Raw genomic sequence first — 26,070 nt, forward strand, 5'->3', positions numbered from 1 at the left:
CCGGTTGACCGAGACTAAATATGCTACTTCGTCTTTCGTCCTACACCAAGGAACGGGCTTTAGGCCGCACTGTTGCCACGGCCTCCGGGGGAACTGGGATGTGCTCGGCGAAACGACTCGGAGTCCCAACACAAGGTTGGCAGTGCCACCGCCGGCCCATCAGCCTGGAAAGGGCGGGGCGGCGCGCGGCCCTCAGGTTGGATCGCTTCGCGCAGTCGGCGCCTGCGCCCGTCCTCAACCAATCAGGAGCCTCCTTCTGGCTTTCCCGCGAGTCGTCCTTTGGCCGGTCTCTTTTTTTCTGCCTCCTTGTTTCCTACGGGCCTGTGGAGTCCGCGCATAGGGTGCACTTCCGTTTCCGGCGCTGTCCATGCGGGCCTGAGAGGTAGCAGTTGTGAACCCGGTAACGGCCACGGTAGGGGAGGCGGTGGCGGGGGTCGGGGGGTGGTCCCGGGGACTGGGCCTCTAAGAGTTTTGCGAATCGTGCTTGGCAAGGTCGGCCAGGACAGTCTTTGCCCCTGAAGAGCGCCTCAGGCGCTGGCCCAGTCGCACACAGTACCTGCCGGAGTCTTGCTCCGAGGTTGTTGGGAGCGGCTGAATGCATTAGTGCAGAGAGCCCGAACGGGGTGGGGAGGTGGCAGGGAGAAGAGAGAGGTCGTGTCTTGGCGGGATTATCCCAGCAGGTGACTCAGACCTGGGCCACATCTGTTGATTCCAAGTTGTGCTTTTCCCATCCCTCTCCCCGCCCCCAAAGAGGGAGAAAAGTGTCAGTACGAGTTTGGAATCAAAATGTAGTAGGGAAGAAAAATAACGTCCCGAAATCACATAGCTATTTAGTTTCAAAGCGTTTCCCAGAACTCGGCTCTCCGAACTCCTGGCTGCTGTTTCATGACATTATGCTGGTATTATGTGGGCTTCCTATTTGCGCTGGTGTGTCTCTGACCGATCTAAGTGCAGCCTTCTCCCGTGGTCCCTTTACTGCATGGCATGAAAGATACTGTTTGGATTTCCTTCGCTGCCAGATCACAGCTGTTGTCCTTTCTTGGCAAAATGCCTAGTACATCATAGGCAGACACAGATATTTAAATAACTGAAATTAATTTAGTACCCTGAGTGAAGTGACCTTTTTCCCCCCCTCTTTTCTTAGTTTCTTTCTTTCTTTCTTTTTTTATTAGCCAAGTATTCAGATTGTATGCAGCCTGGTTTTCTAAGAAAGCTCGCTAATTCAGTGGTTCTCAATGTATGGGCATGACCTCCTGGGACACTCAGAAATCTTTGTTAGGGTTTCTCCAGATCCATGTGATCTCCAGGCATTGTTCACAACCAACCATATCTCACACATCTAGAAGTTACTGTTTTTTAAAATGCATGTAAGTGGTTATTATAATTTAAAAGTTTTATAGAATCAACAGGTACTAAAAGTAACACATGCCATCATGTGGGAGGATTATTAAAATGCTTTAATCTGTTAAAATGTCTTAAAGATGGTTTAAGTTTGGAAACCACTTCATTAGTCTAATTGATATTTTGGGCTGAGCAGTCCAGTATGGTAACTACTTGTCACATATGCCTATTTAAATTTAGAATGGAATTAATTAAAATTATATTCAATTTCAGTTTCTCAGTTTCACTGAGTACATTTTAAGTTCTCAGAAGCCACATGTGGTAAGTGGGCACTGTGTTGAAAAGTATAGGTATAGAGTATTTTCATTATTACAGAAATAGTGCTGATATAAACACCTAAGATGAATAAACAGTAACTTAAGCAGAATTAACTAACAAATTAATTTATAACATAACAGAAATGAAATTGGGAATAGTATTAAGCAGCTTCTATCCTTGTTGGAGGAATACCTTATCTCTTCGTAAAGAAATAAATGAAATTCAATCTTTTTCCTTGGGTGTTTTCTGGATTGTAAAATGCTTCCCACGTCCCTGCCTCACCAATGTAGGTTAGAGTTACTTGTGAATTGGTAAAAAGCCACTATGGAGACTAAGGACCAGAAGAAACACAGAAAGAAAAACAGTGGGCCCAAAGCTGAGAAGAAAAAGAAACGACATCTGCAGGATCTCCAGCTTGGAGACGAGGAAGATGCCCGGAAAAGAAATCCCAAAGCTTTTGCAGTCCAGTCTGCTGTGCGGATGGCTCGATCCTTTCACAGGTATGTTTGGCTGGAGTCTAGTTGTTCATTCCATTTATTCTTTTTAAACAGTGGGAACCTCACTAGATGATGTTTGGATTCATGAGTCTTTAGCAGCTTTGAAGGACATGCTGTATTCCTTTTACTAAAATGTGAGCAGGGCGCTTAGGTGACTCAGTTGACTAAGGATCCAACTCTTGATCTCTGCTCAGGTCTTGATCTCAGGGTCGTGAGTTCAAGCTCTGCATTGACCCGTGCTAGGCATGGACCCTACATTAAAAAAATTAAAAAAAAAGATAAAATGTGAGCAAGTAGTCTTTCTGTGGAAGCTGCCTTGCCTCCATTATCTGCCCACTGATTGGCTTTTTTTGTCCAAGAGAAAAAAGCTTGAGAGTTTTTCTTTATAGAATTTCTCTGTGGGACCGGTAGGTGGCTCTGTCGGTTAAGCATCTGACTCTTGATGTGAATTCAAGCCTGGCATAGGACCCCACATTGCGCATGGAGCCTACTAGAAAGAAAGAAAGAATTTGTAAAATTTCAACAGTTTCTATGGTAATAGGTGTGCTTGTGTTTTTTTCTGGATATGTTTCATGTAATACGTAGTAATAGCTTTATTTAATGAGTTCTTATTATATGTCAGGCAGTGTACTTTAAACATTATTGAATTAAATTCTATTAAGAGAGCCAAATTTAACTCCAGAGCTCCTGCTGTTATTCATTATGATACACTGCCTGCACGTTTATCTTTTTTTTAAACTATTACAGCCAGCTAATAAAGCAATCAGATTTAAGCTGTGTAGAGTTTTTAATACTCTGTATTGTTGAAGTCAGTCTGTTACATGTTTACTAAAGGGGTTATTTGGATTGGGTCTAGAAGTTAGCAAGTTAATTGTATCCATATTGTCTGTTCTGCTCTCTTTAAAATCTTTCCTTATAAGAATGATGCCTTTTATATTTTGAAAATGGATTTAGTTTTTCTTTCTTTTTACAAATAGGACTCAGGATTTGAAGACAAAAAAACATCACATTCCAGTGGTTGATCGAACTCCATTAGAGCCCCCACCAATAGTGGTAGTGGTGATGGGGCCTCCAAAAGTTGGAAAGAGCACTTTGATCCAGTGCCTCATTCGGAACTTCACCAGGCAGAAGCTGACAGAGATCAGAGGCCCTGTAACGATCGTGTCAGGTAGGAGTGTGCTACCCCAGGCTGATAGGGCATATGTCATCTGAGGGACAGGCATGTCTTTGCTGAACATTTTCTTGACTGGTAAATATTAAAGTAATGTTCTCGCTTCGTATTACCTCTCTTATAATACTAAATTGGCTATAGCTTCAAAAAAGGATAGATTCCCCAATGTAATAATGATGTAGATGTATACCTTATTCTGACTGCTATCTGGATTTGCCAAGTGTGTTCCTCTGAAGTTTGGCAGGCCTGGGCCTGGGTTGTTCATGGTGACCACCTTCATTTAATAGGTAGTGAGTATCTGCTGTGTGTCAGGCATGCCTTCTTGCCGTCATGAAGCCACATTGTTAGGGAAGTGAGGGAGCTTTCCTCTCTTTTTCTGTGAGAAATTGTCTGGTCTGAGAGTTGGTGACCTTTCTGTTTGAGGGAAGATGAAACAAATTCCCAAAATGGCAATGGAAGAATCTGAAATTTCTTTCCTTTTTTAAAAAGATTTTATTTTTAAGTAATCTCTCCACCCAACATGGGGCTTAAACTCACAACCCCAAGATCAAGAGTTGCATGCTCTCTTGACTGAGCCCCTAAAATTTCTTTCTTTTTTTTAAATTAATATAGAATATATTATTTGTTTCAAGGGTATAGGTCTGTGAATCATCAGTCTTACACAGTTCATAGCACTCACCATAGCACATACCATCCCCAATGTCCATAACCCAGTGAAATTTCTGATTATAGCCATAATATAGTTGGATGGAGGCTTTTCTTTTCTTTTCTTTTTTTAAGATTTATTTACTTATTTTAGAGAGAGAGCATGCAAGCGCAAGTGGGGGCAGGGGTAGAGGGAGAGAATCAGCTAGATTCCCTACTGAGTGTGGAGCCTGGAGCCCAATGCAAGGCTCGATCCCAAGACCCCGAGATCATGACCTGAGCCAAAATCAGGAGTGAGATGCTTAACCAACTGAGCCACCCAGGTGCTCCAAGCCTTTTTTTTTTTTTTTTTTAATCTTAAAGGCATTCCTGTCATTTTGACAGATTTCTTTTTAATTTTTTTTTTTTAATAGACTCTTACCCCATTGACTCTTACCCCATTCTCCTGACTTGGAGATCAAAAGTCACATGCTCCACTGACTGAGATAGTCAGGCACCCCTTTGTTTGTTTGTTTATTTATTTATAGTAAACTCCACCCCTAATGTGGGGCTTGAACTTGCAACTCTAAGATCAAGAGTCTCAGACTGATTCCTTGTACCTTAAGTTAGAAATAATGATTGTTCCATGAAAATTCTCTTACATTAAGTTAGAGGATGTTTTTAGCTTAGTGGAAACTTGGGAAAATTTCATAAAGATAGAAGTGTTGGCCTGCTGCTGAATGGCAGGATCATGGTCATAATAAATGTGCTTATGTGCCCTTTCCAGTCAGAATTTTACCTGTTTAAGCACTTTATTCGTGTGTATAGACTTTCAATATTATTTTAAAATTAGGGAACACAGCAAGAAAACTTTACTGGATAGAATTTAAAATGATAGTTAGAATAAATGGATACATTATTTCAGGATTTTTTAAAAGTAAAATTTGGCGGGGGGGGTTCCTGGGTGGCACAGTCAGTTAAGCATCCCAGCTCTTGATTTAGACTCTGGTCATGATCTCAGGGTTGTGAGATCAGGCCCCATGTGGCGCTCTGCTTGAGATTCCCTCTCTTTCCCTCTCCCTCTGCTCCTCCCCCTACTAGCATGCTCGCTCTCTAAAATAAATAAATAAAATCTTTAAAAGAAAAATAAAATTTTTGTCTTTTCACTTCCAGGTAAAAAGCGCAGACTCACCATTATTGAATGTGGGTGTGACATTAATATGATGATTGATCTGGCTAAAGTGGCAGATTTGGTAAGTCAGTGGGGGCAGTGTGAATTTCTCATGAGGACTTAACAGCAGTGTGGTCGATTATTTATCTCATGCTGAAGGAAAGAAAGGCTTATTATTAAAGGAATGGGGAATATAATCAGGGATACCATCGATGTGTTTGAACTGATGATAATATGGTTATAATATATAATTACATAATGTTATAACTGTTGTATAATATATAATAAAAATGGAGTATGCACAATGAAATGTAGTCTCAAATCTAAAAGCAAATTACAGGAAAAAACCTTTAACAAACATAGTTAATTAAGATATACATACAGATATACAAACATGTAAATATATAAGTAGTAAGACTATTTCTTGAACCCTTACTAGCAATGTGCTAACAACTTTCTAGAAATTTAGTTCATCAAATCCCCCAGTATGCCTTGGAGGTAGTAGGTATTATCTTCAGTTTACAAAGGATGAAACTGAGGCCCTAGAAGTTAAGTAGTTTGTCTGAGGATGGGAACTCGGCTCTTGGTGGTGTCAGAAACTCCAGTTCTTAATGATTATGACAAAATAAGTACATGAATTGCTTTTGAGAAATTGTCAGAGTTTATAATAGAAAATCTAGACAGTGTATAGTATATGAAAATTGTGCAACTTTGATTGCATTTAATGGTAATGTTCATTAATTACATTTTATTTTATTTTTTTTACTTACTACATTTTAAATTAACAAAAATCTAAGAAAAAAATAAAGCCATATTGTTTAGGAAGAGTGGGGTAACAGAGGCCGTTTTTTGGTTTGTTTTTTGGTTCAACAATTTCTGGAAAGCTGTTTGGTGACATGAGCTACAGATTTTATCCTTTGACCCAAGAAGTATCCTAAAATATAAAATAAAAAGTAATTTAATGTAGATATTATGGCTGTGCCATTCTAATGTCAGAAAGCTCAATGCCATTCAAATTTTGAACATGTAATGCTACTATTAATACAAATGTGTCATTGTCGGGGTGCCTGGGTGGCTCAATGGGTTGAGCCTCTGCATTCAGCTCGGGTCATGATCTTGGGGTCCTGGGATCGAGCCCCGCATCGGGCTCTCTGCTCGGTGGGAAGCCTGCTTCCCCCTCTCTCTCTGCCTCCCTCTCTGCCTACTTGTGATCTCTGTCAAATAAATAAATAAAATCTTAAAAAAACAAAAATGTGTCATTGTCAACATAAACTAGTATAAACTAATGCTTTTGAAATGATTTAAATAATTTAGCATATGAGTAATTGGTTTCTTTTTTATGTAAAATATACCAAGTTCCTAATTTTAAAGATTTTATCCAAGTTCCTAATTTTAAAAGCATAGATATATTAAGAAAGATGTCTTTTTTTTTTAAGATTTTATTTATTTCTTGACAGAGAGAGAGATATCAAGAGAAGGAACATAAGTAGGGGGAGTGGGAAAAGGAGAAGCAGGTCTCCCACTGAGCAGGGAGCCTAACTCGGGGCTCGATCCCAGGACCCTGGGCTCGTGACTTGAGCCGAAGGCAGACGCTCAACGACCGAGCCACCCAGGTGCCCCAAGAAAGATGTCTTTCATATACATCTTTTTAAGACTTAAAAAGGAACCCATGCGGGGCACCTGGGTGGCTCAGTCATTGAGCGTCTGCCTTTGGCTCGGTTCTTGAGCCCAGGGTCCTAGGATCGAGCCCCACATGAGCTCCCTGCTCAGCAGGAAACCTGCTGCTCCTTCTCCCACTCCCCCTGCTTGTGTTTCTCTCTCGCTGTCTCTCTGTCAAATAAATAAATAAAATCTTAAAAAAAAAAAGGAACCCATGCATTTGGTAAAATAATAAAACTGTATTACAGAGTACAGTGCATGTTTTCTCTTCTCTGCTCTGACCCCATCTCTCAATTTCCCTCAAAGCAATATCCTAGATATGTATATAAATACACGTGCTACCCTTTTAAAGCATATGCTATTTATTATACATGTTCTGTACTTCACTTTCTTTTTCACTCAGTATGTCTTAAAAATATATAAGTACTGTAGCTCAACCTCATTCTTTTTTTTTTTTTTTAATATTTTTTATTTATTTGACAGACAGAGATCACAAGTAGGCAGAGAGGCAGGCAGAGAGAGAGGGGGAAGCAGGCTCTCTGCTGAGCAGAGAGCCCGAAGTGGGGCTCGATCCCAGGACCCTGAGACCATGACCTGAGCGGAAGGCTTAACCCACTGAGCCACCCAGGCGCCCCTCAACCGCATTCTTTTAAAGCATTGTGTTGCATGTACATTAATTTTTAAACTTTCTTTAAAACGTTGATTGCTCTGCCTTGGGTTGTTGTGAAGCCTAAGTCACAGCAGAGGCATGTACATACATGGATTTGTGTCTTTGTGTACGTGTGTGCTTTGAAGGAATAATACAGTCTTCATTTATCTTTAGTTGACAATATTGTCAGCTAAGGGGCTGTTGCTACCTATTCCTCTCTTCCTACAACAAATTGCTTGCCCCTTGGCACTTTGTGGTGTCAAATGGGATATTGGGCTATTCTACTGCCAGCCCGCTCACCTTCAGCCTGTTCAGTGGTGTAGAAGAACTCTGTGTACCAGCTTGGCCTGTGGTCTGCAGTGGCAGCTGTGCTTTCTTGGAATGCTCAGTGGCCCACTTTCATGTATTTTTGTGGTTTAGGATTATGAATATTCCTTAATTTAACCAAAGATAAGTGTTTCTGGTTCTGTGTGTGTGTGTGTGTGTGTGTGTGTGTTAATTAGCTACAGAAAGATGGGAACAGAGATGTCTTTAATATCTTAAAACTAGACATATCCCGGAATCAATTCTGAAATTATTTTGCATGTTTAAAGAGTCAAATCTTAAAAATTGGTCTTATATGCTTATATTTTCTTAGATTAGCATTCGTAACTTTACTATTTTTTGGCTCAATTCTAAAGTGATAGTTTTTTTATTTTTTTAAAGATGTTATTTATTTGTTTGACAGATGGAGATCACAAGTAGGCAGAGAGGCAGGCAGAGAGAGAGAGAGGAGGAAGCAGGCTCCCTGCTGAGCAGAGAGCCGGATTCGGGGCTCGATCCCAGGACCCTGAGATCATGACCCTAGCCGAAGTTAGAGGCTTTAACCCACTGAGCCACCCAGGTGCCCCTTAAAGTGGTAGTTTTTAAATATTTTAAGTTTCTGAGCAATTGTATGTTAAAAATTAACAAATAAGATAGCGCTTACTAGGGGCACCTGGGTGGCTCAGTGGGTTGAGCCTCTGCCTTCAGCTCGGGTCATGATCTCAGGGTCCTGGGATCGAGCCCCGAATCCGGCTCTCTGCTTAGCAGGAAGCCTGCTTCCACCTCTCTCTCTGCCTGGCTCTCTCTCTGTCAAATAAATAAATAAAATCTTTAAAAAAAAAACCAAAACGATAGAGCTTACTATATACCTCCCAGCAAAAAATGTTTTTTCCTTGTGAGATGACTGAAGCAAAAATATTTGGTTTTCTTACATTTTTGGTACTTTTCATTGATTACCACTTCATCCCATTTTTTGGATGTCAGAGATCTGTTACTTCGTTTCTTGTTAGAGACCTGTTATTTGGCCTAAAAATACCTTATAAAAATTTTTATTTCTTGAAGTGAGGACCTTCCAGGTGAGGGCCAAATTAGACCCAGCTTTTTCTGAGTTATTTCTAAACATCCAATTTCTTGAAGTGGAAACTTATATTGTGGTGGATTTTGTCTCATGGCCTTTTAGAGAAAGTGAAAGGTGGTATTTTTTCTCTCATGATGATCCCTAAGTAATCATTTGATTTAGTCCAGAATAGGAGTTGGCAAACTTTTTCGGTAAAGGCCCAGATGGTAAATTATCTTAAGCTTTGTGGGTCATAGTTTCTCTTGCAACTGCTTAACTTTGTCGTTATAGTGCAAACACAGGTGTATGCCATTCATATATAAATTAATATGGCTGTGTTCTAGTAAAACTTCAGTTATAAAACAGGTCATGGGTCAGATTTGGCTCAAGGATCATAGTTTGCTTATGGTCTATTTTGAGTAGTTTCTTTGGATAATTGTGTTTTTTGTTTTAGGTTCTGATGCTTATTGATGCCAGCTTTGGGTTTGAAATGGAAACATTTGAGTTTCTAAACATCTGTCAAGTACATGGCTTTCCCAAAATTATGGGTGTTCTCACTCACTTAGATTCCTTCAAGTATAATAAGCAACTGAAAAAGACAAAGAAGCGATTAAAACACAGGTTCTGGACAGAAGTCTACCCGGTAGGAAGAGAATTAATTATTGAATACTAACACTATAATTAAAAAAAAAAAAAAGGTTGAGTAGGAGAGATTAATAAGTATTCCTTCAGGATTCACCTTTGGAGTTTCTTTTATATATCTGTTCATTGTCCCTGGAATATTTCCTTAAAATAGTCTATACTTCAGAACTCTCGGTGTGTCTCATTTGTCTATGTAGCCCCCCAGCACCAGGCAGTACCTGGCTCTAAGTGTTTTAGATTTGGGATTATTTAATAGGGTTTGCCCGAAGTTTCTGCTAGTTACAGGACCAAGGACTGTAGTGCACACATACTGGCACTCCACCGTCCCCTGCATACTGCTGTGGCCCACTGGTTATAGAGTTTTTCCCTCTGCGCAGGAGCCTCGCTGTCCTCTCTGTGCAGTACTCTAGACAGATGCCACTACTTGACTGGAGAGCAGTCCTGAAGCTAAATGTATTTGCGCTTCTGCCTGTACTAAGCCCTGCTAAGATGAGTACTGAAAGAAGGCAGAGAAGTTTGGGAAGCACTGATAAGTGGTTTGTTAGAAGTCCCCCTTAGGATTGCTTCTTATTTAGAGGTCTTAATTTTGATGTAGTATTGACAAAAATTTAATTGAAATTTAATTTTTTTTCTTTTTTAATGTTTAGGGTGCCAAGCTGTTCTACCTTTCTGGAATGGTACATGGAGAATATCAAAACCAAGAAATTCACAATCTGGGCCGTTTTATTACAGTTATGAAGTTTAGGCCTCTTACATGGCAAACCTCTCATCCTTATATCCTAGCAGACAGGTAAAAAGTACATGTAAAGTTTTTCTTTCTGGCATGTATATTTTAAAGCTACAAAGGTCATAAAAAGAACATTAATAGAGCTTATTTTGTGCTTATTTTTGAATAATGAGGGAGAAATATAGTTAGTGGAGAATACCTACTTTTTTGTATCATTACCCAAAGATGCTGTGGCTTCTGAAGTAAAGTATGAAATGTCTAGAAAAATTTGAGGCTTTTGAAGCATTTAAGGCTATATAATATGGTCCTATCCTGCTTTTTCAATCTTAATCTACAGTGATAACTGCTTTGGACCATGGTGCTCTAGTCACCCAGATGTGCCCTTATGCATTCTTTCCTGTATGTTTTTTCCATATTTTTCTCTCAGCCTGGAATCCCTTTCTCTACTTGCCAGAATCCAGGACACACCAGAAAACCTAGGTCAAAGCTTACTCCTCTTCCATAAAGGATTTTTCTGCATATGTTTTCATCTCTTCCCTAACCCCAGGTGTACATTATTTCCCACTTCTGGTATCTTACAAACAGAAGGTATATTATGTAGAGCCTAAGAGCAGTGTAATCATGTGTTTGCTTCTTTTCCTCTGGTAGATGATGAAATGCACTTCCTTATTTCTATATTTTTTATCATTTTCTCAACAACGTGTTTAGTGAGCTAGTGAATTTGATCAGTCTTTGACACTTGAAGGGAGGTACAAAAACATTGACATTTATTTCTGCCATATGATTGGGTTTTATTTTTCTAGGATGGAAGATTTGACAAACCCAGAAGATATTCGAACAAATATCAAGTGTGACCGAAAGGTGTCTCTTTATGGTTATTTAAGAGGAGCACACTTGAAGAATAAAAGCCAAATTCACATGCCAGGTATCCTTTTCTTATAAAATGTACCAAACTTGTGGAACTCTTGGGATGAGTTACTTCATTTCTCAGGAAAACTGAAAAATGGCCAAACAAGATAGAGCCACATTGCCAGAAATTTTAAGACTAACTCAGCTCTGCCTCAGCTAGCAAAGGTGTTGAGTTGACCAAATCCCCTCTGCCCTGATGATGGTGGTTAGCTAGAGAGGCAGAGTGCCAGTGACAAATGATATCCTTGGGGCTGAAGCCTTTCACCTGTGGGCTGTTTTTGTCGACAGCTGATACACTTACAGCTCAAGCCATCTTCCTCTATCTGTCTTCCAGGTGTAGGAGATTTTGCTGTGAGTGATGTCAGTTTCCTCCCGGATCCCTGTGCACTTCCTGAACAACAAAAGAAGCGCTGCTTAAATGAGAAGGAGAAGTTGGTTTATGCACCGCTCTCTGGAGTTGGTGGTGTCCTATATGACAAAGATGCTGTATATGTCGATCTTGGTGGCAGCCATGGCTTCCAGGAATCGGTAAGAGGAAAGTTACAGGAAGTAATGTAGTCAGCTTTTATATACTGAAACTTTTTAATCTTTATTTGTATTTATTGTAAAAGCTACAATATATATTTTAAATACACAGAATACTTAATTGCACCAAGAGAAAGTAAAAGTCATGTTCTTCATTCTGTTGCTAAGACATGCAGGGGATCCTAGGTCTTTTAGCCTGAACGGTACAAGCGGTTTGGTGCTTGTACTTCCTGTCTGTCTTTATATAAGCATACTTCATTTTATTGTGCTTTGCTTTATTGCATTTCATCAGTATTGCCTTTTTTACAAATTGAAGGTTTGTGGCAACCCTATTTTGAACAAGTCTATCAGTGCCTTTTTTCCAACAGCATTTGCTCACTTTGTGTCTCTGCGTCACATTATGTTAATTCTCACAGTATTTCAAATGTTTTCATTATTATTATATTTGTTATAGTATCTATCATAAGTGATTATCACTAATGATTAGGATTTTTAGCATAAAGTATTTTTTAATTAAGGTATGTACATTTTTTTAAACATAATGCTAATGCACACTTCATATGCACACTTCATAGTTACAGTATAGTATAAACATAACTTTTATATGTACCAGGAAACAAAAAAATTCATTTGACTTGTTTTATTGTGGTCATTTAGAACCAAACCCACAGTATCTCTGAGGTATGCCCATATAATATCAGTGTGTTTTCTAGCTCTCTTTGGTCTTTTTGTTTTCCTCCCTAAATATATACCTATTTATTTAGATTATATTATGTATATTTAGAATATTATACTTGTATTTAGATTATTATATGTATATTTAGATTATTAGGTGTTATATGTAAATACCATGTATTTGTACACATATAGACAGTCTTCGTGTGTGTGTGAGAGAGAAGTAATTTTTATTTTTTTAAAAGAATTTATGTATGTATTTTTTTTTAAAGAATTTATGTATGTATTTGAAAGAGAGGGAGAGGGCTAGAGAGACAGCACGAGAGAGAGCATAAGCAGTGGGGAGGGGCAGAGGGAGAAGCAGGCTCCCCTCGAAGCCTGCTCAAGCTGAGGGTCCCAGGATTGTGATCTGAGCCGAAGGCAAACAGTGGACCGACCGAGCCACACAGGTGCACCCCATACTTTATTTTTTTATTTTTTTAAGTGGGCTCTATACCCAGTGCGGAGCTTGAACTCACAACTCTGAGGTCAGGACCTGTACTGAGATCAAGAGTTGGACGCTTAACTGGCTGAGCCACCCAGGCTTCCCATAATATTTCTTATATGGGCTCCAACTTTAAATGCTCATGCAATTTTTGGAGGGCACCTAAGAATATGTGATCCCATTGTTCCCTGTTAGTATTTGTAGAGCTGCTACAGTCTTCTTTATAGCTGTGTGGTATTTCATTGTCTGAATAAATCTTATTTATTGAACCAACCCTTGGAAACCTTGGAAATCTGTGGGGAGGTTACCGCCAGCTTCCCCTGGTTTGAACATTGCTGCAGTTAGCACCCTCAAGCATGCAGTTTTGGTCACTGGGAGGGATCTTTCAATGCAGTAAATTCCTTGAAGTAAAGAGTTTGAATCAAAAGCAGCAGAACTTTTTTAAATGAACCCCAGATTTTCATTTCTTTATTCTGCAGTGGAATTTTATTGGGCAGACTACATGTTTTGTGTAGCATTGGCACTTAAGGTTTTTCTAGCTAAGTAGGTTACCAGGTTGTATACTCCATGAACTTTGAAAAAGTTTAATGAAGAAAGAGGTCAATTTTAGACTTTAAGATTTTTTCTTTTTTTTTGAGGCAGTAAGAAATATTTTATGGAACTATATTTAGGATAAATTTGAGAAACTGATTGAAACCAGTATGTCTCTCTTCAGAATTCTTGTGTGTTCCTCACTTTCATTTTCTTGGTGGCCTTAACAGGATGAGGTGAGGCCAACCCATGAACTGGTACAAAGTCTCATTTCCACCCATTCCACTATTGATGCCAAGATGGCTTCAAGTAGAGTGACACTTTTTTCTGATTCCAAACCACTGGGGTCAGAGGATATAGATAATCAAGGGTAAGTTTACCATTTTTTTGTTTTTCATAAAAAATATGTTACAGATGATTATTTCACCTATCATTCTGCCATCAACACACATTTTGGTGGGATTCATTCCAGGTTTTGGGGGTTTTTTTTTGCTTTACTTGATATATACATATGTTTCTGAGGGCTTTTCAGTTATGTGACCTTACATGGAGGTATTCTTGAAATATTATACAGGATCCAGTTTTTAGCAAACCCAGAATATTCCTCAGATATCACAAAATTTTTTCTATAGGTTCCTTTTGGTTTCTATAGGTTGCTGAGGCCACTTGGCTTTCTTTTAGTGGCCAAATTCCTAGTACAAGCAGAGTAAGGAAGCTTGTTCAGGTGGCTGTTGAGAAGCTACGGATCTTGTCTCTTAACATTTTCCTTAGATTATATTATAGTATGTTCTGGGTCATTAACCACTAATGTGTAGCTTATTTGAATTATTTTTAGTTTGGGTTGGGAACTGGTATATCTTATACATAGTGAGTGTTTTGGTTTTATTTAGTGATTTATATGACTCCCAGTAAAAATAAGTCTGAAAATGATTGAAATAACCTAGTTTATAACTTATTATAAATATATACAAAGGAACATTTTTTGGAAAAGTTTATTTGCTGCCTTCTAATTAGCAGATGGTATAGATGATAGTTTAGTACAGTATTCTTATATTAGCTGGCATTCTTTAACAGGAAGCTCTCACTTCCACCCCTTTATTTTAATATCACTGTTAACTACTTGACGTTTTAAAAAATTCCATTTGTTATTATCCCGTTACTATCATTCTTTCTGATGCCTTGGTTGTCTCTTCAGTCTCTCTCCTGTGTCCTTTTGGCCCTTCCCCTTTAGCCTTGGAGCACTTCCTGTCTCCTGACACAACAGGATGTTCCAGGCTTACCTTTGTATTTTCCTTGCTTTGGATCTGGAATCAGTTATTTAAGGATCATCTATTTCAAGCTTGGAAATGATCACTTTTCTAAAAGATTGATCAAGCACTCACTTTCCTTTAGATAAATTTTTTCCCTAATGTTAGACTTACTGTTTTTTAAAGGTTACCTCTTTATTCTCTATAAGTTCTTTTGAAGAAAGGTGTTGGGGAACTGTGCATGAGTTTCCTTAGTATCTATTCCAGTATTTATCAAATCGTTCCTTTCTATGCTATGTTATTTAAAATCATTCCTTGATTATTATCTTCTGTTTGCATAAGTATTGGCTTGCTATGTCTAGGGTAGCCAGTTACTGTATGAATTGAGTTATTTTGCCTTTACTTGGTAATACAGGCAGTGGATGCCAAAAGAGGAAAAGCAGATGGATTTGAAAACGGGTCGAGTGCGTCGGAAAGCCATTTTTGGAGATGAAGAGGATGAGTCTGGGGACAGTGATGAAGAAGATGATGAAGAAATGTCTGAAGGCGACAGGTTGGCGGATAGCTCTAGTGATGACGAAACAGAAGAGGAGGCAGATGCCGATATGACAGATACGGTGTATGCAACGGGCAAAGGTGTCAAACGGCAGAGACTTGAGGAGATGGAAGAAGACCTTGAGGTGGATTTGCCAGCATTTGCTGACAGCGATGATGACCTTGAGAGGAGCTCAGGGGAGGAAGGGGAAGCAGAGGAAGCTGATGAAAGCAGTGAAGAAGAGGATTCCCCTGCAGGAGGGAGGGGTCTTTCAGAATCTCAAGTTGGAGACAGTAGTAAAGCAGGACTTTTACAAACTAAGGGTTTGAGTAACAGTTTGAATCTGGAGAAAGCAACCCTCACCACTTCAGATTCAGGCCACTGCACAGCTGAAGAGGCATTTGCATCTGAAGATGAAACTGAAGAAAGCTCCTCTCTCAGTACAGAGGAAGAGGGTTCGGAAAATGAAGAGGTTGTTAGAAAAAAGTTTCCAAAGTCTTCTCCAGTGGCTGGTGGTCAGAGACTGGGGTCAGAGAACTTTATTGATGAGACAAGTGATGTGGAAGACTTACTCAAAGAGGAAGAAGATTACAAGGAAGAAAACAACTATTCCACAGAAACTTCAGGTATGCTTAAATTCAGTGTAACTGTTGTTATAAACTTGGCACTGGAAATGTTCTACAAATAGAATGTCTACATTTGGGAGTCTGCTGTTTTGGAGATTTTGTTAACTTTTCAAATATTGCACTCAGAAGGATTTAGGGATGAATGAGCAGTGAGCTTGAGGCAGAAAGGACAGATAAACACACTTAACCGATGTCGGCGTTGGTCCTTTCAGGTGCCCTCAAGTGGAAGGAAGATCTTTCCAGGAAGGCAGCTGAGGCCTTTCTGAGGCAGCAACAAGTAACTCCAAACCTTCGAAAGCTTGTTTATGGCACAGGTAAGAGAGCCCTGGTTCAGATCTAGAAATGTTTTGTTTCTTAGACCGTTTTCTGGAAAGGAAATGAGGAAATTGATTGGAGGATTTTGTGGTGCTTTTGAAATCCCTGTGATAGCCTCGGCTGTCGTAGTTTATATGTAGCAGATGTTTTTAATCACCAGCTCATGGGTTTGCCATAAAACTTTTGATGAGAATACTCTCCATTTTGTCATTTTATATCTTCTATACAAAGTGCTTCAAGATATTTTTTTGGATAGAATTTCGTGCCAGAAAAGAACAAAGTGGTGCATTTTATTTTGTATTGTGGTCCTCAGTTACTGTGTGATTAGAACAAGGCCAAAGAAGTATATGGGAGCTAGGAGCATTGAATTGAAGGGTTGGTGTGTACTGATCTCTGTTCAGGTTTGCCTAAGTACTCTTAGTGATTAGAGACTCAGCAATCTTCAAGAGAAACTCTTTATGCTAATTAGAAGCTCTGTCTTTAAATGCCCCTTTCTTTCCCTAACCCCCAACATTCTGTCTCCTCATTGAATTCTTTGCTCCTTCCTTATAGGAGGGCCTAAGTTCCCCAGACACATTGAGCAGTAGTTCACTGGCCTTTTCTCTGTCTGTAGCTGATGTGCTCAGGGATACCGCCATACCTGCCACAAACAGGGACCTGTAGTCCCAGGTCCTTTAGGGTGAAGATTTGTTCTCACTTTTTCATCATGGTGGTCTCTTTAGTGACAGAGGATAATGAAGAAGAAGATGGTGATACTAGGGAAGAACTTGGAGGGTTGTTCCATGTCAGCCAGCCTTCAAGAGAATGTAAGCACAAGCTTGACTCTTTGGACTGCTCCAGATTTCATGTGGAGGCTCCCCATGATTGGGATTTAGAGGAGGTAAGGCTGAATATGAATTGTGTGTTTGACTTCTGAGACAATTAGGGAACTGTTCTAAAAGATTATGTTATTTCAGTATTTCCTGCCTGTTATTAGCTTTTCATTTTTGTGAGATAATAGGACATCCTCCCAGATATTGGACTGGATCCTAAGCAATAATGTGTTTTGAGTTTAGGGTGACTGTGTGCGTGTGTTATGGAGAAATGGAAACTGTGCATAGTCGTGTTAATCTTTATTTTGAAGGATTGCACATAAATTTTCATATATTTGAAATATTTTGTGTTTTATAACTAGGATATAACTCACGTCCCTGAGTGAGAATTTATAATTGCTACTATCTGTAAGCAAAAAAATCCATGACACTGGTAAATTTTCTTCCCCTGCTCACCACTGTTTAGTCACACAGGAATTCATTGAGTTCTCAAAGTTGCCAGGCTTAATCCTATCTTAGACCTCTTGTCCCTCAGGCTTCTGTTCTGGAATGTTCTGACATTCTTAAGGCTGGCCTCTTCCGATCATTCAGTTTTGGTTAAATATCACTCCTCAGGCCTGATCACTATCATATTTCTTAATTTAATTCACTGAGTGCACTTATGCACTTTATGAGATTTTATGTAACTTTTTTGTTTGCAGTATAACTTCATACAGATTATAGAAAACCACATAAAAACAACTATTTAAGTTAATGGCTTACTAGGTGAGGACCCATGTAACCACTGTGTGTCCGTCACAGTCATAGTCCTGTCCTCCCTGCAGAAGGAACTATGACTCTTATGGTAATCATTTCCTACTTTTCTTCATAATTTCGTCCTCCAAGTTTGTACTATAGGTTAGTTTTATCAGATTGTGGGGGTTTGTTTTTTCACTATGCCTTTTCAGTCTCTTAATCTATAGTCCCTTCTACCTGTCTCTTTTTTTCCCCCTTATATTTTATTTGTTTAAGAAACTTAAGTGTTTGATGTGTAGAGTTTCCCATAGTCTGGTTTTTGTGGATTGCATTGCATCTTATGTGCAGTTTATCAGGCTTCTTTCTTCTGTAGTTCCTGTAAAATGGTGCAGAGCAATACCAAGAGAACTGTGTGTGATGATGGAAATGATCTGTAGATCATTGAGCTGTCCATTGTGGCTACTTGTGTCTGTTGAGTACTTTAAGTATAGCTAGTGAGACAGAAGAATTAAATTTTTAAATTTATTTTAGTTTTATTTTATATTAATTCTTTAGAATTTAAATAACCATGTAGTTTCAGCTACCCTATGGACAGCACATCTAGAAATTTGATTAGATTTAGGTTTTTTTATTTTTGGAAAGACTGCTTCCTAGATGGTGGTGTTTGTTCATTAGGAGGCACATAAAATCGTCTTATGATAAAATCTGTTGATCCTCAATGTTTAGATCCATTAACTTAATAAGGATGTAAAATGGTGAGATTCTGTTCAGTTTGCTCTTTATTTATTACCTGGAATACCTCTATAAAGAGAAACCTCCCCTCATCTACTGTTTGGTTACTCAGTTCCATACAAGCAGGATAAATACTTGATTCTTTTTATTAGTTTTCAGAATGATTTTTTTTAAAGTATCATTTTGAACTCCATAGAATTTAATATTGAATGTTTCTTTCCACTGAACTTGTTATCCTTGTGGATACTCATGTTGTCCCATTTCTGGCCAGTTGGAATCTCTTTAAGTTGGTTCCTAAATTCTTTTGACTTGATCCTGATAGTCTTTAATTGCTTCTTTGCCATCTGATATGATGAGGTATTCCAGGATCATCTTCTATATTTCTGATGCCAGACTTGGAAGCAGCCATAAGAAGTCTTGATTTCTTTTAGTACAAAATGGTATTTCAGCATCACAATCTAGACATAGGAATACACACTGCTATGGACTGGTCATTGTTTCTAGGTCTTTCAGTGACCAGAGCTAGAATTCATAGTTCTTTCCAATTCAGATTCAGAACTGCAGAGTTCTTATTTAACCTCTTTTATTTTACATTTGCATCTCTGTTTTTCCACTGGGAAATTAATTCCGTTTGACTCTGAAGATGATGAAATTAGAGAAGTGTATAATCACTCATTTGCTTTACCCCATTACATACAAAATAATGTCAGAATAGCATTACACATGTTACTATTAATATGATTACTGAAAACAGAGGTTTTTTTCCCTCATATATTCCCCTATTTCTCTTTTCAAAAGTGGCTACAGGTTTACATTCCTACCAGCAGTGTATGAGGCTCCTGATTTCTCTATATCCTCACCAACACTTGTTATTAGCTGTTTTTATTATTATTATTATAGCCATTTTGTTGGTGTGAAGTAGTATCTCATCTTAGTTTTGATTTGCCTTTCTCTGATAGCTAATGATATTAGGCATCTTTTCATGTGCTTACTGGCCATTTGAAGAAATGTCTATTCATATGGTTTGCCCATTTTAAAAAATTGTGGGGTTTTTTGGTCATTGTTTATAAGAGTTGATTAAATATTCAGTTTGTCACATACATGATTTACAGATATTTTCTCCCATTCTGTGGGTTGTCTTTTCTTTAATCTTTTTTTTTTTTTTTAAAAGATTTTATTTATTTATTTGACAGACAGAGATCACAAGCAGGCAAGAGAGGCAGGCAGGGAGAGAGGGGGAAGCAGACTCCCCGCTGAGCAGAGAGCCCAATGTGGACCTCGATCCCAGGACCCTGGGATCATGACCTGAGCTGAAGACAGAGGCTTTAACCCACTGAGCCACCCAGGCGCCCATTCTTTAACCTTTAAAGTGAAAAATTAAACATTTTTTAAAAGATTTTATTTATTTATTTATTTTATTATTAAAATTTTTTTTTTAAAGATTTTATTTATTTATTTGACAGAGAGAGAGATCACAAGTAGGCAGAGAGGCAGGCAGAGACAGAGAGGGAAGCAGGCTCCATGCTTAGCAGAGAGCCTAATGCTGGGCTCGATCCCAGGATCCTGAGATCGTGACCCAAGCCGAAGGCAGAGGCTTAACCCACTGAGCCACCCAGGTGCTCCTAAGATTTTTATTTATTTATCAGAGAGTGCATGAGAGCATGAGCGGGGTTAAGGGGCTGGAGGGCAGAGGAAGAGGGATAAGCAGGCTTCCCGTTGGGCAGGGAGCCTGATATGGGGCTTGATCCCAGGACCCTGGCACGATGACCTGAGCCAAAGGCAGACGTTTAACTGACTGAGCCACCCACATGCCCCAATAAAGTTCTAAATTTTAATGAGGTTTAACTTACTTATATTGCTGTTGTTTCTGTGTTTGGTATCATATCTAAGAAACCATTGCTAAATCTGAGATCGTGAAACTTCACTCCTATGTTTTCATCTAATAGTTTTATAGTTTAGTTTTTATATTTAGGTCATTAATCCATGTTAAGTTAATTTTAGTATTTGTAATGAGATAAGTTCAACTTCCTTCTTTTGCCTATAGATAGCCAGTTGTCCTAGCACCATTTGTTGAAAAGACTATTCTTTCCCCATTGCTTTGTCTTGGCACAATGAATGAAAATCACTTGACCATAGATAAATGGATTTATTTATGGACTTTCAGTAATATTTCACTGACTTTTATCTTCTTTATGCTAATACCTTACTCTTTGATTACTATTGCTTTGTAGTAAGTTTTGAAATTGGAAAATGTGAGTCTTCTAGGTTTGTTCTTCTTTTTTAAGATTGGTTTACCTGTATGGATCCCTTGGGTTTTCTGTGTTATAGGATCAGCATTTTCATTTCTACAAAGAAGCCAGTTGGGATTTTAATAGGGATTGTGTTGAATCTGTAGATCACTTTGGATGGTATTGATATCTTAACAATATTAAGTCTTTTGTTCCATTAAAATGGGATGCCTTTCCTTATATTTAGCTCTTTAATTTCTTTCAAGAACATCTTACAGTTATCAGAGTATAAGCTTTGCACTTCTTTATTGAATTTATTCCTAGTATTTTTGTGTTTTCAGTGCCATTGTAAAAGGAACTTTTTTTTCAATTTCATATTTGGATTTTCATTGTTAGTGTATAGAAATAAAATTTATTGTTGTATATTGATCTAGTATTTTGCAACCTCGCTAAACTCATTTATTCTGAAAGTATTTCAGTGGATCCCTAGGATTTTCCATAAACAAGACCATATCATTTATGAGTTGAGTAGAGGTAGTTTTCCTTCCTTCCTTTCTTTCTTTTTTTTTTTTTTTTTTAAAGATTTTATTTATTTATTTGACAGACAGAGATCACAAGTAGGCAGAGAGGCAGGCAGAGAGAGAGGAAGGGAAGCAGACTCCTTGCCGAGCAGAGAGCCTGATGCGGGGCTCGATCCCAGGACCATGACCTGAGCCGAAGGCAGAGGCTTAACCCACTGAGCCACCCAGGTGCCCCTGTCGTTTTTCTTTCTAAACTAGATGCCTTTATTTCAATTTCTTGCCTAATTGTCCTGGCTAGAACGTCTAGTAGTGTTGAATAGAAGTGGTGAGAGGAGACAGTCTTGCCTTATTCCTGAACTTTGGGGGAAAGTTCTCAATTTTAACCATTTAGTATGACACAGCTGTGGGTTTTTTATGGATGCTGCTTATCAGATTGAGAAAGTTCCCTTCTCCTCTTGGTTTGTTTAGTGTTTTTATCGTGGAGGAGCTATTCTTTAATTTTTTTGGTCTTTGGTTCCCCTAAGTCAATTGTTAATCCTCAGAAATTAAGGATTTTCTTCTAACAGTTTGCCATCCTTCAGTGCCTACGAAGCTTCTTGGCATAGAGCAGATGTTCAGTAAATATTTAGTGAGTGATTATAGCATGAAGAAATGAGTAAATGAACAGATTTGCTTTTGCATCCATTGTAATCATGCTAGCCTCAAAACTGCTCTTTGAGAGTGAGGTTGTATATGAAAAACATGATTCATGACCAAAATGTGATTGAGGTGAAAGCCAGGACCTATCTGAAGATTTTTTCTATAAGTGTGCTTTTAAAGCCTTGGCAGTGAATGACATTTGTTGTCTTAGGTCAGTTTCCCCTGGAAAGAGATTCTGAAACAGTTGTGTACAAGGTTTTACTTTATATTTAAGAGGGGATCCCAGCATCTGCTACATGTATATACTACATGATTTATCGGGTCTGAGACTGGGAACCTCATCAGTACTTTCTGCCCTGTTGTGCTTATCGAGGACATTTAGCCTTTGTCAGAATATTATCTTTGGTCAAGTAATTAAATTTTCAAATAGCCACAATAAGTCAGGGTTACCAAATAGTAAAACCAACTTTCTAAATGCTGGCTACTGCATTGCCTTAGGAATACTAATAACGTTTGAAAATCAGTTGCTCTAGTAAATACCTGTTTACTTATAAGGTCAGTGAGCTAATAGTACCTCCCCATCCACTGCTTAAGTAATGATATTTAAGCTTTTCTCTATGGTTATACTGTCTATATCAAAGATTAACATAACTCATATGTCTACTTGGAATGAGAATTTCCCCCAAAAAATGTGTCTTAAGAAAGTATTTAAAGGTTAGTTGTCACCTACCACTGTTTCTTAATTTCAGTTGTTTTGTTTGAATGATTGGAGCATGTCAACTAAATGCTGACTTTTCTGTGTAAGGTTATGAACAGTATCAGAGATTGCTTTGTGACTGGGAAGTGGGAAGAGGATAAAGATGCAGCCAAGATTTTAGCAGAAGATGGTAAGTAAAGGGCCATATTTTTCAGAGAAGACTGTCTTCTCTATATTTTATTCCATATCTTTGAAAGTTGGAAATAATAGACAAATGTAAAATGCTTTGGGGAACACTGATAGGAGTTTATGGGTAATATTCTGGTTCCTCTTTTTATGATGATCTTATTTTCTTCCCCTGGTTAACTGACTTATTAGATATGGTCATGGCGCCTGGGTGGCTTAGTGGGTTAAGCCTCTGCCTTCAGCTCAGGTCATGGTCTCAAGGTCCTAGGATCAAGCCCTGCATCTGGCTCTCTGCTCAGCGGGGAGCCTGCTTCCCCCTCTCTCTCTGCCTGCCTCTCTGATTCCTTGTGATTTCTCTCTCTTTCTCTGTCAAATAAATAAATAATTTTTTAAAAATCTTAAAAAAAAAAAAAAAAGATATGGCCCTCAAAGAAAAGTGGGAGGCTTTCCATAAATTTTGTCATGTGCTTGTTCAAAATGGATTTTTGTGTGTGGGAAAAATAAATAACATATTTTTCTTTTTGAATGAAGGTAGTATACATTATAGAACATCTAAAATAAAACGTCATATGAAGGGTGCCTGGGTGGCTTAGTGGTTTAAGCATCTGCCTTTGGCTCAGGTCATGATCCCAGGGTCCTGGGATCGAGCCCCACATTAGGCTCCTGCTCAGCGGGGAGTCTGCTTCTCCCTCTCCCTCTGCCCCTCCACCCTACTTGCGCACTCTCTCTCTGTCAAATGAATAAATAAAATCTTAAAAAAAAAAAAATGTCATGCCATAATCTCTGCCATGTGTTAAAAAACTTTTGTTAATTTTTTGAGGTTATTTACTTCCAGTCATTTTACAGATTTTTAAAATTTCTAATTGAATTTTGAAATTTGAAATTGAAATTTAAAATTTCTAATTATATAAATTGCATCATTAAATTTTTTCAGAGGTTTCGTGTTTACAGTTTAATTCTATCATATCCTAATTCAATTCATAGTTTCTCATTTAAGCAATTTACCTTGTTCATATTATAAATAACTTTGCACTGGAGCAACTTGAAATAACTCTTGGATCACATTTTTTATTTTCATAAGTTAGGTTCATAAAATTTAGAATTGTTGAGTCATTTTTTTGAACTGCCAAAAGGTTTTTCAGAAATGTTATTTTTGGCAATTTGATAAATGAAAATTGTTTCTTATAACTGGCATTCTTTCGATTTCTAGTAAGTGAGAATATTTAAGGTATGTTGGCTGTTGCATTTCTTTGCTGAATTCTTTGTTCTTTACTCATTTTTCTAATGGGATATTAATGTGTTTTTCTACTGAGTTGTAAAATTATTCTTTAAAGGATATTTACTCTGCTTCATTGGTTGCAAATATTTTTCTGCTTTTAGCCACTCATCTGCTTTATATATAAAATATAGTAGTTTGTACCCTCTAGAATTTTACATAAGTGGAATCATACAGTATGTATTCTTTTCTTTCTTTTTTTTTTTTTTTAAGATTTTATTTATTTGACAGACAGAGATCACAAGTAGGCAGAGAGGCAGGCAAAGAGAGAGGGAAGCAGGCTCCCTGCTGAGCAGAGAGCCCGATGCAGGGCTCGATCCCAGGACCCTGGTACCGTGACCTGAGCTGAAAGCAGAGGCTTTAACCCACTGAGCCACCCAGGCGCCCCCATACAGTATGTATGCTTTTCTGACTTCTGCTCAGCATAATTATTTTGAGATATTCCATCCTGTGGCATCTCTGTCCCTTTTTATTACTGAATAGTTGATTTCTTTTATTAGTGAGTAGTATTCCATTGTATGATGCACTGCAGTTTATCTCTTCATCTGTTGGTGACATTTAGGTTATTTCTGGGTTATGGCTGTTGCAAATAAAGCTACGGTGAACATTCTTGTACAAGTTTTTGTATGAACAACTGCTTTCATTTCTGTTAGGCCCATTACCTCAGAGTGGGCTAAACAGATCATGTGGTAGATGTGTGTTTAATTTTTTAAGAAATAGCCAAATTGTTTTCCTGAGTAGTTGTACCGTTTTGTATTGCCATTAGCACTTTATGAGATTTTCAATTATTTCTGTATCTTTGTCAATACTTGATATGGTCAGTCTTTTTAGTTTTAGACAGTCTTTAGGTATAGAATGATATAGCATGGTTTTAATATGTATTTTCCTAATGACTAATGATGTTGAGCATTTTTATGTGCTTATTTTCCATCTGTTTCTTCTTTGGTGAAGTATCTGTCAGATCTCTTGCCCAATATTTGAATCTATTTAATTTACTTAAGTCCTTTATCACTTGTGATTTTAATTATTTTTGCCCAGTATGTGGTTTGTCTTTTCATATTTTTAACAGAAACACAATTGATTTTTTGTATATTGATCTTCTATTGTACAACCTTGCCAAATCACTCATTAGTTATACATAGCTTTTTTTGTATATTTCATAGAATTTTCTTCAAAGACATCATGTGTGATCTGTGATTAAAGACAGTTTTACTAAAAAAAGAAAAAAAGAAAAAAGACAGTTTTGCTTCTTTCTTTCCTATCTGGTGACTTACTATTTTTCTTGCTTTGATACAGGCTTTAACTTCCAGTGTAGCATTGGTCAGAAGTCAAATAGGCATCCTTGCTTTGTCCTGATCTTGCTTATTTTTCCCTGTGAACTTCAGAATCATCTTTTCTATTTCCAAAAGAAAAATTGGTAGTGTTTTTTCTCTAATAAATTTCCTGTTTTGAGATAATTGTAGACTGAATTAAATTGACATGCATGTGTAAGAACTAATACAGAGAGATCTCTTGTATATTGTACTGTGTCCTATATAGTACAAGACCACAGCCTTTATATTAATGTTGATACCATCTTATATAGATCTTATATAGATTTCCCCAGTTTTACTTGTGCTCATGTTTTATCTGTGTGTGTGTGTTTAGTTCTACTATTTTTTCACATGTTCTGGTTTATATACTTACAAACAGTTACAATACAGAACATTTCCATCACTATAGGATACTTTGTATTACTCTTTTTAAAACACATTGAGCTCCTTGCTGTCACCCATCTTCAAGTTCCTACCTGGCAACCACTTCCTTTTATCATTTCTGTAATGTTATAATTTTTAAGAATGTTAAACAAACAGGATCATGCAGTATGTAATCTTTTATGATTGATTTTTTTTTTTTCTATTCATCATAATTCCCTAGAGGGGTCCATCCAAGTTGTTGCATGTGACTGTGGTTTGTTCCTTTTTATGGAAGAGTAGTATTCCCTGATACGGATGTAGCAGTTTGTTTAACCATTCACCCACCGAAGTATATCTAGGTTGTTTCCAGTTTTAGGCTTATTGAGAACTGAACTTCTATGAACATTTATGTTCCATTGATTTATGTGTCAGTCCTTCCACCGGTACTGTACTATCTTGGTTACTGTGGTTACATAATAAGCATTAATACTAGGTAGAGTGATTCCTCTCACTTTATTCTTCTTTTTCAAGATTGGTTTATCCTAGGGCCTGTGGCTGCATA

General features: G+C 38.0%; 1 protein-coding gene across 3 annotated transcripts in view; it reads left to right on the top strand.

Annotated features, from left to right (window-relative positions):
• Positions 1 to 354: 354 nt before the first annotated feature.
• The window catches only part of BMS1 (BMS1 ribosome biogenesis factor), a 45,494-nt gene continuing 19,778 nt past the window's right edge, over positions 355 to 26,070 (top strand). For 2 of the 3 annotated variants that reach the window (XM_080822790.1, XM_080822792.1), the window contains exons 1-13: positions 361 to 412; positions 1,950 to 2,159; positions 3,134 to 3,324; positions 5,125 to 5,204; positions 9,245 to 9,433; positions 10,080 to 10,222; positions 10,963 to 11,084; positions 11,403 to 11,596; positions 13,514 to 13,653; positions 14,946 to 15,691; positions 15,904 to 16,005; positions 16,729 to 16,886; positions 22,479 to 22,560. In XM_080822790.1, the coding sequence (XP_080678916.1) occupies positions 1,984 to 2,159; positions 3,134 to 3,324; positions 5,125 to 5,204; positions 9,245 to 9,433; positions 10,080 to 10,222; positions 10,963 to 11,084; positions 11,403 to 11,596; positions 13,514 to 13,653; positions 14,946 to 15,691; positions 15,904 to 16,005; positions 16,729 to 16,886; positions 22,479 to 22,560 (2,323 nt within the window). In that variant the 5' untranslated portion in view covers positions 361 to 412; positions 1,950 to 1,983. Of the gene's footprint in view, positions 413 to 1,949; positions 2,160 to 3,133; positions 3,325 to 5,124; positions 5,205 to 9,244; positions 9,434 to 10,079; positions 10,223 to 10,962; positions 11,085 to 11,402; positions 11,597 to 13,513; positions 13,654 to 14,945; positions 15,692 to 15,903; positions 16,006 to 16,728; positions 16,887 to 22,478; positions 22,561 to 26,070 lie in introns of all 3 variants that reach the window. The other variant, XM_080822791.1, reaches the window with a different exon arrangement.

This window comes from Martes martes (assembly GCF_963455335.1).
Source record: "Martes martes genome assembly, chromosome: 14".
Lineage (NCBI taxonomy): Eukaryota > Metazoa > Chordata > Mammalia > Carnivora > Mustelidae > Martes > Martes martes.